This window comes from Ictidomys tridecemlineatus, chromosome 6, assembly GCF_052094955.1.
Source record: "Ictidomys tridecemlineatus isolate mIctTri1 chromosome 6, mIctTri1.hap1, whole genome shotgun sequence".
Classification (NCBI taxonomy): Eukaryota; Metazoa; Chordata; class Mammalia; order Rodentia; family Sciuridae; genus Ictidomys; species Ictidomys tridecemlineatus.
The window spans coordinates 182,878,639-182,893,940 of NC_135482.1; the positions used below are offsets into that span (position 1 = coordinate 182,878,639).

The 15,302-nt window shown below is 32.0% G+C and overlaps 1 protein-coding gene across 3 annotated transcripts in view; it reads left to right on the plus strand.

The window, feature by feature from the left end:
• The window catches only part of Gpc5 (glypican 5), a 1,280,165-nt gene that overhangs the window by 636,016 nt on the left and 628,847 nt on the right, over positions 1 to 15,302 (plus strand). The window contains exon 8 of one of the 3 annotated variants that reach the window (XM_078016203.1): positions 7,959 to 8,355. The exons of the other annotated variants lie outside the window; for them this stretch is intronic. Coding sequence (XP_077872329.1) covers positions 7,959 to 8,041 — 83 coding nt within the window. The 3' untranslated portion in view covers positions 8,042 to 8,355. Of the gene's footprint in view, positions 1 to 7,958; positions 8,356 to 15,302 lie in introns of those variants that run through there. 3 annotated transcript variants of the gene reach the window in all.

Consider the following 15,302-nt stretch of genomic DNA (forward strand, 5'->3'; position numbering starts at 1 on the left):
GTTTAAAATTATGAGTAATGACAAAGTCCTATTTAATACTTACTTATTAATAAAGTAACCTATATTTTGAGAGGTTTCACAGTGTGAAGAAAATCCTATTGTTGGATAATAGAAATATTAAATTGTTTAATACTTTTTTGTTTTACTCCAAGGTCCTAGTCATCAAAACAAGGATGCAGAAGAAACTATAGTCTAAGTTACAGTGTGTGTTTTTGGAAGAAGTTGTTAATGTGTCTCCAAAGTATTACAGTTTGTTTTACAGTATATAGTAGTATATACTTTGTTTTATTCCAGTTTTCATACAGGAGTTGTTAAATAATATGGAATTGATAAGAGTGTAAGCAAATACCAACTTATTCTTTCCCGTCACTCTTCATTAATCTCATGTTGTGTACATGTTCTTCCACATAGCCTTCTGGACACAGGTATATAATAAATAAATAGTATTTTATTATTGTGTTAAAATCCTATTTCAGTCTAATAATCAAGAATTTCTGGCCAGTGTGACAAACTCTTACCCTGTGTAAACTTCTCTTCCCATCAACGTGAACTTGACTCATTCTTGGAAGACTCAGGTCAGATTAGGAGTTGAGGTCAGTTTCATTTTTTTTCCTAGTTCCATCTATCCCATTTCCCACTCTTCCTTGATATAAATCTGGCCTTCCCGTGGTGTTGGAGAAGGAGATAGATTATCAGCTGTGGACAGTTTTTGTTTTTGTTTTGACAAGACAAAATTCCATTTGAAAGAGAATTTTTGCCCTTCCTGGAGATTTCTATCTCTCTTGAGCAGAGCAATACCTTTCTTCTATGGGCTTCAGATGGCTATTTTCTCTTTTGATGAGGAAACTTATACTTTCCAAATAGTCCTCTTTCACAGGATCCCTTTTAGCAAGACCTCAAACCTTTCCCTTCTGAGGGATCCACATTTAACCAGAACACACGTTTTTGCCTACCACTGTTAGAAATGCAGTTACTTTGCAGTCTACCCACTTTGCCTTTCTAGGCAGGCTGAAGAAGTTCCCTTTATGTCCTGAAACCCTGTGTTGTGTCATATAGTAGCCACTAGCCACAAGTGGCTTTTGATTACCTCAAACATGGCTAATCTGAGATACTCTACAAATGTAAAGTATACTTTGGATTGCATAAACCTAGTATGTGTTATGATTAGGATATGAAACGCCTCCCCAAAAACTCCTGGGACAATTCAGGAATATTCAGAGTTGAAATGATCATTTGAATGGAGGAACTGATGAAAACTAAAGGCAGGTGGAGCATGACTGGAAGAAGTAAGTCACTAAAGGCATGGCCTGGGGGATTCTATATCTTGTACCTGGTTCCTCACACTCTGCTTCTTCATTGCTATCAACTGAGCAATTTTCTTCCACCACACCTTCCCACCATGATCTTCTGCCTTACCTCAAACCCAGAGCAATGGAACCAGTCGACCATGGACTGAACCTCTAAACCCATGAGCCCCAATTAACCATTTCCCCTCTCGGTTGCCTTATCAGGTATTTTGGTCACAGCAACAACAAGCTGATTAGGATGTGAAAAAAAAAAAAAGAATCAAAAGTGCCTTATTAATAATCATTGCATATTGAAATGACAATATTTTTAATATATTTGATTAAATAAAATATATTTTGAAACTAATTTTACCTGTTTTATTGTGTACTTTTTAATAATTTAGGTACTAAAATATTACATTACATGGTGCTTGGCATTGGACAGTGTCTCTCTGCTTTTAGGCTTTTCAGGAATCAATAAAATACCAGTTCCCAGGTGCCGCAAGCTCCATGCTCTATAAATGGAACCTGCTGCCACAAGTATGACTTGTTGTGAGATGAGCTCACTCTTCTCTTTCATCTAGAGTTAAGGCACACACCACAACTATCCTCTAAACTGTCTTTCTCTCAGCCTCTTTCACTTCTTGTAGAACTGAACAACTTCTATCATGTCACTTTGGATTTTGTGGGAGGGTGTAAGCACCTCATGGGTGACATGTGAATACTTTAGTATCGTATTGTTGGTTTATGGAGCCATTACAAAAAAAAAAAAATCCAATACAAGATTTCTGTTGATATGGAAAAATAGATATTTTTAAATGAAATTCAAAACAGTTATATCCCCACCCCCACTGGAAGAACATGGAACTCTTTCGAACAAACAAAAGAACACAGAAAGTAATTTAGCACCAAGAATTATAGTAAACACACGTTGGTGACTATTTTATTTCCAATATTGCTTTAATTCTGTGTGGTTTCTTACAACATAAAACTAATATGTAGTGCTAAAATTCTACTTCTTATTTATCTCCTTACTTTCATAGAAGTCACCTCTAACTTGGAGTTATCATAGATCTTCTTCTTGATATTAACATTTATAACTACATGTAACCAAAAAGTGAATGTCATGATGCATATAAAAATCTATTTTGTTTCAAAATTTATAAAATTGTTATCATTGTTTACTTATCATTTGCAACACTATGTTTTTTATTAGTTATTCATATCTAGACTCATGTAATAATTTATTTCATCTTTTTTATCATATGACAATGTTAAAACAAACCAAATTTTTTTCCTGTCTTGGAATTTTCCTCTAGATATTTCCTTTTGTAAATAACAAACTTCCCGAAATTGCACCATGGTGTAATTTCATTGACTATATTCTTATTAATTAACCTTCAGAGTGCTCTTGTAGATTTACATTTCTGTTAGAAGTAAATCTTTGCATATCTGATGCCATTTGATTTTATCAGAACTAATTGTTGCCAAAATTGATTAAAATGGATTTAAGGTATCTCATTTTTATTTTATTTTGTATTATTCAAAAAATTTTTGAAGTTGAGCCTCTTCTCATAAAGTATATTTATATTTTGTTCTCTTTTAATTGTGTGCATATTTTTCCTATTAACTTAACCAATTTCTTTCATAATGGGTCCTATTCTTTTTTTTTTTTAAGAGAGAGTGAGAGAGGAGACGGGGGGAGAGAGAGAGAGAGAGAGAGAGAGAATTTTTTTTTAATATTTAGTTTTTAGTTCTCGGCGGACACAACATCTTTGTTTGTATGTGGTGCTAAGGATCGAACCCAGGCCGCACGCATGCCAGGCGAGCGCACTACCGCTTGAGCCACATCCCCAGCCCGGGTCCTATTCTTTTGTGAGATATATGTTTTTAAAATTTTTACTCCTAAATAGCAACATGTCTGTTTGCCTTCTAAAAATAAGTATGCTTTTCTGAAGAACAAATTCTTGTTTTAAGATAGTTAAATTTATTAAACATTTCTTCATGCTTGACATATTTTTGCACCTTTAGGGAATTTTCCTTACTCTGATATTTTAAAAATTATTTTTCATATGTTTTAATTTTTCTTAAAATCTCTTTTAACAATTAGATCTTCCAACCAACCAGGATTAATGTATTTGTCTATTATTAGATAGGGGTCTATTTTTGAAAATGTTTTTTTTAGCTGTTGATAGATCTTTGTTTTATTTATTTACATGCAGTGCTGAGAATCTAACCAAGTGCCTCACTCATGCCAGGCAAGTGCGCTACCACTGAGCCCCAGCCCCAGCCCAGGAGTCTGGTTTTATGGTCTTTATTCCAAATAGACACACATGATTTAAAAACAATTTCTTCATTAATACATCATTTTCTTTCATACTCACAGTTTTGAATTTTTTTATTTGCCAATGCAACATAAATGTACATCATTTGGAATCTGACTAAAATTTTCTATGAACATATATGAATATACTACAGTGAATTTCATCTTCATGTATATCCATAGGCAATAATTTTTTAAAAAAACTATAAATAAATAGAAGAAGATCTGCAGAGTAGAAGAAAGGGAACAAGGGGAGGAAATGGGGAAGTGCTAAGGATTGAATTAGAGCATATTATATTCCATGCCTACATAATTATGTCAAAATAAACTCCAATATATGTATAACTAAAAAATTTATAAAATTCTTACATAATTATGTCAAAATAAATTCCAATATATGTATAACTAAAAAAATTCATAAAATTGCAAAAAAAAGCACATCATTCTTTTTTCCAATCATTTAACCTTGAACTCATAGAAGAATGATTTAATTGCCATAATGTTTTTAAAAAATTGATATTTAAAAATTATTGCTACAAATTTGGGGTCACTTATATTTGAATTATAAGATCAAAATCTGAATAAACAGCCAGAATTTTTACTTATATTTCATTTAATTTATACTTTAATTTTTTTAATCATAAAATAATTGAGGAGTAAAAAAATTGGGGAGAAAAGTCATATTTATGATATTAAATTACTTTATATTTTAGTCATTTTGACAAAATTTATCTTTTTTAATAACAATGCATTCTGTGTAACTTCTTAATACATTATATTCCATTTATTAATTTTCTCTTTGACCCTATCTACTATTATGTTTTAATTCAATCACTGATTCTATTAATTTAATGTTTATTATACTTTCAAAATATTGCATAAAAAATTTTAATTATTGTAAACAAATATATTTTATATTGTATATCACATTATCATTCTATTATCTCAAATTCCTACGATTTAATCTTCTTTTCTTATATGTGTGATGTCTTTTGTTCATGGTGGGTATTTTTATTAAAACTTGTTTTCCCTTGAATTTTTTTTCCCAAGGAGAATACCTCTAGAAGGAGATAACATAGAATGGCTGTGTTAGCTATAATGATAACTCCATGGGATATCTCTCATTAGTTACATATATGCATATACTATTAGTTTGAATATAAAACTACAATAATTAAAAACTTAAGCTCCTTCAAAACCTCAGGGAAAGTTATTTTCTTTGGAGTCAAGAGACCATGAAAACTTTTTTTTAGGTCCGTGTGCCATTACCTAGATTTTTCCAAGACAGTCTTTGAAAGGGCAGCCCTCTGAGGGTCCCAGATTTGTGGACTACTCTTACTTTTCACACCCTACCTCCTCTTTAGACTCAAGTTTTTGCTTCTGTTTCATCATTAAACTTAATCTTTGCATAACCAAGAGCAGTCATCAACAATATATTCACTATTCAGAGAAACCCCAGTCAAGGGTTAAACACTTATTGTTCTAAGTTTAAATCGCTTCTTTTAGGAAATCTGGAGATTCCCTTTTTTTTTTTTATTCTTGTAAATTCAGCTATTCATTTACAATATTTTTGTTTAATATTTGTTAAACATATCTTGGTGTGTAGTGGAGAGATTTTAGAATATCTTAGTCCATCATTATATTATAAAAGGGTATCTATGATTTTGTAATGACTTCTAGTTCTAAAACTCTGTTTTATTTATTCTTTTCTTGATAACTAATTTATAATTGTACACACAATGATTTTAAAGCAATAAAACAAAGAACACTAGAACTAGAAAAATTATAAGGCCATGTCTACTAATGTACTAGGACCCTAATGATGAAATTCTGAGAAATTTACTAATGGAGAAAAATCAGGAATTTTTAAATGCTAGAGGAGAAATTTGTGATTTTTTTTTAAAATTAAGTATTGGAAGCGAACGCTTGCAGTAGGACAGAACGGACTCCTAAGGCTCTGTGCACTTGCTTACATCAGTTCCCTTTGTTGATTAATCAGGAGCCAGTCCTTCAGTTCTGACTAGGAAGTGTCTTGTGTGGGAATCATTAAATATTTATTCTGAGGCCTTTATCAACTTCCAGCCCACTAGAGTCAGAAGGATAAAAAATAAAATTTAATTTTGCTATATTCTTAGTGCATGAAAATTTTTCCTCTTTAACAATATGTGTATAAGTGACTACATGATAATTTGGATTTCCAAAATAGTATAGCAATATGCACCTGATCTCCAGATTAATATATTAGGCTGAATTCTCTTCAACTCAATAAAATGTACCTTTCCATTTTTTTTTTTTTTTTGCACCTCAAGGGAGTAATGACTCAGATCTCCAGAGACAGAAATAAATTGATTACATTTCTATTCATAAAGGGATTTTTTTATTGGTGCATTGTATTTGTACATAATGGTGGGATTTGATGTTACATATTAGTATAGTCACAAAATATAACAATATAATTTGGCCAATGTCCCTTTCCAGAACTTCTCTACTCATTCCCCTCTTCCCACTCCTCGGTCCCCTTCCTCTGTTCTACTGATCTACAATAAACTACAATAAAGAGCTATTTTGGAGTATTTTAAAAAATGGGCCACTATTCACCCCAATAATAAGAAATGCATTATTTTCTCAAGTTTATAGGACGAGGACTTTTAAGATCTCATTGAATTCATAAAACTGGCAAATTACCTGATGATATGGATTTATTAATATCAATTTAATTCCAGTTAAAAAATGAAATAAAACACCAAATAGTATAGCCCCTCATTAATCCTATGTTTTAAGATTTAAAATTGTTCTGTATTATTGTCAATCAACTTATAGCACTGTGTTGTAACCAAGAGATAATGTGTTGATTGGTCACAATGTAAATACATACTTTAACAAGAATATGCAATCATCATTAGGTATTCAGTGAACTCCAGAGAAGAATAAACAAAGTAAAGCTTGCATTATTTTCATTTTACAACTTGATCCTCTTCCAATAAACATACATACAGATACAGAATACTAACAGTGATTCAATTACTGAAAAAAAATTTAGAAAAAGTAATGACAATATTTTGAATAGTAATGAATTATTAACTTAAGGTTAAATGTAAGCAGCATAATCAGGAACTACTAGAGATTTAGTGAGAGGATAGAGGCCTCAAAGGAAGTTATTCTTCAGAACCAGATCATAACAGTGTTGCTCTGAAAACACAATAGCCAGAAAATTGATCTTTTAAAGAAATCATTGTGGTAGAGGTTATCACGTGAATTTTTATAGAAAATATTTAATTCTAACCATTTTAATCCAGAAGTTATGCATATGGATCCCTAATGTCTCTTAAATTTTTCAGTATCTCAGCAATGAAATATTAAAAAGAACCTCAATATGCTTGGAAGATTAAAAAATGTATTGTCATTGTCATTGGGTATGACTGCAGGGGAAACTGAGATAAAGTTTTTCTGAAAACATCTATCCATCTATCCACCTAAGTGTTTTAGTAGCCATCATCAAAACATAATATAATATTTGTGATAGATGATATATATAATGAATAAATTTTTACAAGGAATTATATAGGTTTCTGTAATTAAATACTATATATGGGAACTAGTAGTTAACTGACTATATTGGGCATGGGGAAGAAAACAGTAATATTCTGGGAAAAGTTAAGAGAAATAAATATTGCTTCTCTTATACAGAACAACTTTCAGATAGTCAGTGAACTGACTGATAGGAGGCATTTCTTTGGGAAAAATAGCAAATTTGAGTTGGAACCCTGGGTTACAATTTGGAAACTCCCCTCATAGTGTCTTTTGAAAGAGAAATGACTTATGCACTTTGAACCTGTTTCTTCATCTGTGGTAAGCTATTTCATTGGCTGTTATAAAGATTAAATAAAGCAATGAATATACAAACATATTTCAGTGGAAATTCATTTGCACATATTATACAGAAATGTACTTCTGAAACTGTTTACTCAGCATGTATGAAAATCTTCCATGTAATATGTATTTACATGCATAAATCAACCTCTAAGATAAATTGAAGTATGCATCTTAAAAATAGCATGCAGTATGTTTTAATGTTTGATTGGTGGATCTTGAAATCAATATTTCTTTTTATGATAGATTTTTAAAAACAAATTATTTGTTTGCTGTCTTTTGACATATGAAATTGGTAAGCCATGTCTAGTTTGATACAGAGTTTGTTTCACATGAAAACTCATAAGTACTTTGTTAACTATATATTGAATCATGTTATCAATAGATTAAATTTACACTTGGTGCAAATAATAGGATGAATGAAACAAATGCTCAAGAATATCCTTCTAATTTATCCTATTGCATATCCACAACTGCAGTCCAGTGTTCCAGACAATTCTTTGGACAGTTAAAAGAGATACCCCTCTCCTCCAGAAGGTGGCACTGCACTCCTCATGGATGATATTTAAGGTGGGTACCCAGAAGAGATCATTCTCTATCTAAAAAGAAGCTGGGTTTTAAACATTTTATTTGAAATAATGAGACACATGTGATTAATTTCCTAAAGAATAATTTTACTTTCGTCATTTTGAGGAAAGATGTGCACACCAAGTAAAAATGAACAGCTGTTGAGAATAAAAGGAAAATGCTTCATTTAGAATCTATTAATTTCTATCATCGTTGCTCAATACAATATTCTGAGAATTAATTACTCATGTAAAGAACGTTATGACTAAATGCAAAATAAAATTTTCTTTATTTCTCTTATAACCATAATCGTGTCTCACTTTTTATTTGTTTACTTTCCTTGCAATAGAAATCCTACTAAGGTAACTAATTTTGTTCTGAAACCTTGTTATTCATGTCATTATGCAACAGTAGTCACTTTGACTTGATGCCTCTTTCACTACCTCAGTCAGAGGTAAGTGGATACATCTCTCAGTCATTATGGATGGTTATCTGTATTTTGGGAGAACAGGGCTCTAGAATTATGAGTATAGCATATAGTATCAACAAACCAATTTTTTTTCTACCTAGGATAACTTAGTATTTTATGTAAAGCTAAATGTATCATAAACTGACAGCAGGAGGAAAGAAAGAGGATTGTAGATTATTGACAGCTGAGAGGCTCAGATTGATTATATATAAAGAACTGTAAGAAGAAGAATTTTATTTCAAGCATAGCTTTGAACAAGCCCTCTATTAATTAATTGCCAAGATTGAGACTAAAAATGGCACCTGTCAAAAAGTAGAAAGAGAGGGTAGAAAAGAATAAAGAAGCTCATTTTATGTATGCATTTATTTTGTACCTTTGATTTTCACTAAGTTGTTTTATTTGTGTTCACTAAGTGCATGATAATAAATGATGACATTAAAATAAAAGCAAAATACAACAAAGCAAGACAAGATAAAAGACACATGGGCTCATTGTTTAAAGGAATTGTTTCACATTTTATTGATTAGATTCAATAAGTAAAAGATAAGAGCTTGTTATGGTTTAGATGTGAGGTGTCCTCCAAAAGCGCATGTGTGAGACAATGCAAAAAGGTTTCCAGGAGAAATGATTAGGTTATGAGAATCTTAACCCAATCAGTGAATTAATCCCCTGACGGGATGAATGGAGAAATAATTGAAGGCAGGTAAGATGTGGCTAGAGGAAGCAGGATCACTGGGGCTGTAGTTTGGGGTATATATTTGTATCTAGCAAGTGGATATTTCTGTCTCAGCTTCCTGATCATCATGTGAGCTGCTTCCCTCTGCTACACTCTTCCACCATGTTGTTTAGCCTCACCTTGAGTCTGTAGGAATAGAGCAGGCTATCTATGAACTAAGACCTCTAAAACTATGAATCCCCAAATAAAATTTTCCTCCTCTTTAATTCTTCTTGTCAGGTCTTTGAGTCATAGCAGTGAAATAGCTAACTAAAACAGATATAGCCAATAATTATATAGCCACTCCTTGTTTTTCAAAATAATTTTAGAAATAATTAGGAAAATAATTAAATATTCTAAAATATTTTATTTATATTTATATAATTTTTATTTATATTTACAAAATACATAAAAAGTCAACAATATAAATTTAGTTTATTTTGAATTTGAGTGTGGAGAAAATAGTATCCCTTAATTTGAAGCATTTGGTGGACATCTAGCATCCAGTTCAGCTTGCAAAGGGCCTAGAAGTCACCACTTTCTTCTACAACCCAATGAAAAGTTGAACAATTGAAAATTCAGCTGTCAGGGAGGTAAGATCACAGGGCAGTCCTTGCTGGAGAGATGTACCAGCAGACACGGAATTTCCAGAGCAGAAACCTGCATGAAACCAGTGCCAAGTGGGACAACCTCACTGCTACCTGGTGATTTCCAGAACAGAAACCAGAGAAGAAAAGAGAGAGAAAAAAAAAAAATCAGCAATATGTGAAGCAACAATGACTGACAGTTTTTCCAAATTAGTGTCAAACCCCAAATCACAGATTCAGGAAACTCAGAATATGCCAAGCAGGATATTTGTCAAAAACAAATAAAACAATGGAACATTCTATACCCTATGAAATTACCTTTGAGATTAGAAAAGATATATATAAAGGTGGAATTCATTGTGGTATATTCACATAAATATATAGCATAATTTAGTCAATTTCATTCTAAGTCCCTCCCTTTCCCCATCTCTCTTCCCTGTCCCTCTACCTCATTCCTCTAGTTTGTTAATCTTACTTCTGTTTTCAAGGGACACCCCTCTCCAGCAACACACACAAACTCCGCCCTCCCCCCTTATTTTGCTCTAGCTTAGAGAAAACTTTTTGAACTTCTGACTTTTTGAGTCTGGCTTATTTCACTTAGCATGATGTTCTCCAGTTCCATCCATTTTCCAGCAAATGCCATAATTTCATTCTTCTTTATGGCTGAATAAACTCTATTGTGTATATATACCACATTTTCTTTATCCTTCCATCTTGGGATGAACATCTAATCCGGTTCCAGAGTTTGACTATTATGAATCTTATCACTATAAATAGTGATTTGCCTGTATTACTAAAGCATGCTGATTTTAGATTTTTTTTTTAGATAAATACCAAGGGGTGGGATAGTTGAATTATTTGGGGTTCCTATTCTTTTGATGAATCTCCACATTGCTTTCCAGAATGGTTATTTTAGTTTGCAGTCCCACCAACAATGTAATACTGTACCTTTTCCCTCACATCCTTGCCCACATTTATTACTATTTATATTCTTGATGATCGCCACTCTAACTGGAGTGAAATGAAATCTGAATGTAGTTTTGATTTGCATTTCTCTAATTATTAGCAATATTGAATATTTTTTCATATATTTTATGGCCATTTCTTCTTTTGAAGAGTGTCCATTTACTTCTTAAGGGTAAGGAAAGACAAAATACTGGGGATTAAAAGGGAGAGAATTATATTTAATGCATGTATAAATTACATTCCATGCATGTATGATTATGTCAAAATGTACCTCACTATTATGTACAAGTATAGTGGACTAATAAAAACATTGTAAAAAAGAGGCAGAAGCATTAAGGTTTAAATTAGAACTTATCCAAGAGAAAAATGCATCTCTTTAAATTCATGCTCAGGTGTAAATTAATGCAATCTTTTCTGGAAAAGGAAACAGTTGGGAAAGGACTCTAAGGGACTGACACAGGATGTTGAAGACAGGGCAGGGCACTATAGGGAGAAGAAAAATAGATCAGAAAGCAAAGTCTGGACATTTTAACAATATTAATTCTTCATATCCAGGAACACAGGATATCATTTCATTATTTGTATATCATTCAGTTTCTTTCAGTTGTGTTTTATTACTCTCAGTGTAAAAACCTTTCATCTCCTTGGAAGAATTTATTCCTAGATATTTTGTTTGATGTTATCATAAATGGGATGGATTTTTCACTTCTTTTTAAGTTAGGTCATTATTTGTGGATGGAAACCTACTGATTTTCATATATTGAAATTTTATTCTGCAATATATAGATTTAACCTAATACATATCTTATGGTATAAATATAAGGTGTCCCCCGCCCCCCCCCAAAAGTCCTGTTACTTCAAGAGTATTCAAAAGTCAAATAATTGAATTGTGAGCGCTGTAACCTTATCAGTCCTCCTAGTTTGAATGGACTGAATGGGTGGTAACTAAGTAGATGGGGTGTGGCTGAAGAAGGTGGTTCACTGGGGTATGCCCTAGAAAGGAGCATCTTCCCTGTGGCCCTCTATCTCCCTCTCTCTCTATCACTCTTTCTCTCTGCTTCCTGACCCCACCATGAGCGAAGTAGCTTTCCTCTGCTGGATCCTTCCTCCATGATGTGATGCCTCACATTGGGAACAGAGCAGTGGAGTCAGTGTCCTTGGACTGAGACCTCTGAAACTATGAGCTCTCAATAAACTTTTTCTCTTTGAGGTTGTTCTTATCAGGTATTTTGATCACAGTGATGCAAAAGCTGACTAAAACATCATGAACATTCCAATGTAATCATATGTTATATATAAAATTTCACATATATTATAAGTATATATAATGTGTTTATAGATGATAGATAGATAATAGATAGAATGGAATATTATTTGGCTTTAAAAGAAGTGGAGATCTCGCAATTTAACACCACACATAGATGGACCTGTAAGGCATTTTACTAACTGAAATAAGCCACATTAAAAAAGAAAAATATTTATCTCATATATGAAACTAAAATAAAAACCAAGATCAAATACAAAGAGGTAGAAGATGAAATAATGTTAACCATAGATTGGGATTCAGGAGAGAAGAAATGAGAAAACATAGGTCAAAAGAAGATATATGTAGGATGAACAAGTTTAGAGATCTAATGTACAATAAAAGGACCACAGTTAACAAAAATCATACTGTACTTGGGGTGCTCATCAAATAAGATTTTAGCAGTTCTTGTTACACAAATTTGTACCTGAGATAAGAGATATGCTAGTCTTCATCACTGTCACAAAATATTTTACAATATATGTATCTCAAAGCTTCATTATGAACTTTAAATATACACAACAAATTTTATTTTTTTTAAAGAGTGAAAAAGAAATGAAGACGTTTTAGACAAATAGAATTTGAGTGAATTTGTTGCCAGTGTAACTTCCTTGTAAAAAATGTTAAAATAAGTTCTCCAGGGGAAAGGAAAGTGATATAAATTATGAATTTGGCTCTGTATAAAGGAAGGAAGAGCACTAGAGAAAGAATAAATGAAGGTAAATATGAACTTTCATTTTTCTTATTCTTAATTGATTTAGTACATAACAGTTTATTTAATAATAGCAAAAATGTATTTGATTATGTATATTTATGGGCTGTATATATCTACATATATACTCAGGAGTGCTTATGCATAAGTGAAAGGAACCTCAGCATGATACAAGGGACAGGAGGAAGTAATTAGGGATATTTTATTTTGTTAATGTTCTTACACTACCTCTGAAGTAGCCTAGTGTTTTTTGAAAGTAGACTTGAGTTAGTTGTAAATGTATTTTGTAATCTTTTCAACAAACATTAAAAGAAGTTAAAAAATGTAATTGACATGCTAATGCAGGCCAGAGAATGGAATTCTATAAATATGTTCAATTAAATCCATAAAAGATAGAAAAAGTGTAGAAGACAAAATACAGAAATAAAGAACAACAGAAACAAATAGAAAGCCATAACAAGTGAGGTAGATCTTAATCCATCTGTACTAATAATCACCTTTTACCTCAAAAGTCTAAATTTAGTAGTTTAAAAGGCAGAGATTATCAGGGTGGATGAGAAAACAAGACCCACCTACATGTTGTCTAAAAGAAGCCCACTTACATATAAAAACATATAGATTAGAGGGAAGGAGAAAAAGATACAATGTCAACACCAATCAAAAGAAAGTGGGAATAGCTATAGTAATTTCAGAACAGACTTCAGCAAGAAAAGTTATCAGGGATATAAAAGAGAATTACATAATGATAAAGTGGTTGTCATTCCAAGAAGTCATAACAATCCTTAATGTGCATGCATCTACCACCAGAGTATCAAACTACAAGAGGCAAAAACTAATAGATAATCACCTCTCCATTAAGATATAAAGATGGCTAATAGGCATATGAAAAGATATTCAACATCATATGTCACTGGGAATTGCAGGTTGAAACAACATCAAGATATCATTGCACGCCTTTAACGATACCCAAAATCAAAAAAGTAATGACACCAAGTACTGGTAAGATGTCAAGCAACATGAACTCTCAATCATTGCTGATGGGAATGTAAAGTAGACAGCCCCTATGGAAGGCAGCTTGGCAGTTTTTGATAAAACTAAGTATATTCTTACCATATGTTCCAGTAATCATTCTACCCAAATGAATTGAAAATTTATTTTCACACAAACACGCATATGGATATTTATAGCAGCTTTATTCATAATTGACAAAACTTGGAAGTAACAAAGTTGCCTTTCTTTGGTGAATGGATAAATAAGCTGTGATACATCAGAAAATGGAATATTATTGAGCTTCAAAAAATGAGCTAGCAAGCCTTGAAAAGATATGGGGGAATACTAGATGCATATTACTCAGGGAAAGAAGTCAATCTGAAAAGACTATATACTATGTGATTCCAACAATATCACATTTGACAAAAGGCAAAATTAAGAGGATAGCACAAACATCAGTGGTTGTCAGGGTTTGGGGTGCAAGGAAGGATGAATAGGTGGAGCACAGAGACCTTTCTGTATGATGATAGAGTGGTTGATGCATGTTATTATACACTTGTCAAAACTCAAAATATACCACACTACAAGTGAACCCTAATGTAATCTATGGACTTTGGATGATGACTTCAATACAGGCTCATAGATTTTTAACACTGTACCACTTTTGTGTAGGAGGTCTGTTGTGGGGAAGTTGTGCATTTTAGAGTAGGAGGCATAAGGGGAATCAATTTTTTAGAGGAATTATTCAACATTTTAAGAATAGGTTTAGTTAGTAAGTAAATGTAACTGCATAATAACAGCAGTTGTTCCTTTTCACATTTCTTTTTCCTAATTATCTTGAAATAATAAAAATTCAGCAATATGAGTTTGGTTTATTTTTAATTTGGAATGTGGATGGAAGAAGTATTATTTAGTTGAAGCATCTGGTAATTATGGAATTAGATATCTATGGGAGAGAAGAGTATTCATTAATTTTACTTGGCTAGGGAATAATAAGAAAAAATTTCATTTTAGGTTAATTTTATTTCTATGTCTAAGCCTGGGATAGAAGATTACTTAAATGCAGAACATAATTTATAATAAATAAGTCTTAAAAACATTGAATTTGCATGACAAATACACACATTTTCCATTATTAACTTTTTCTGACATTTGAAATGTTTATCAGACACAATAAACATGAAAATGTATTGAGAGTTTATTTAAAACATATTGAATATTATGCTCCTTAGAAATTTAGAGAATATTATTAATTCAATTTCCATGTACAAAGTTCTGCACTGAAACAAAATATTTCGTTTTCTGTTAAAAATAACAAAATTTACAGGTACATAATTCAAGATGGAACCAAAGTGGCATATTTATACTTATATTGCTAAATGATATAAATTTTGAGCTCAATATGTATAGTATGAAAACATACCTAGAATTCATATTACCATGGATATGCAATTAATGGTGAAGGTACGCAGAACATTTTACTACATTGGATAATAGATGAGAGGGTTTTTAAA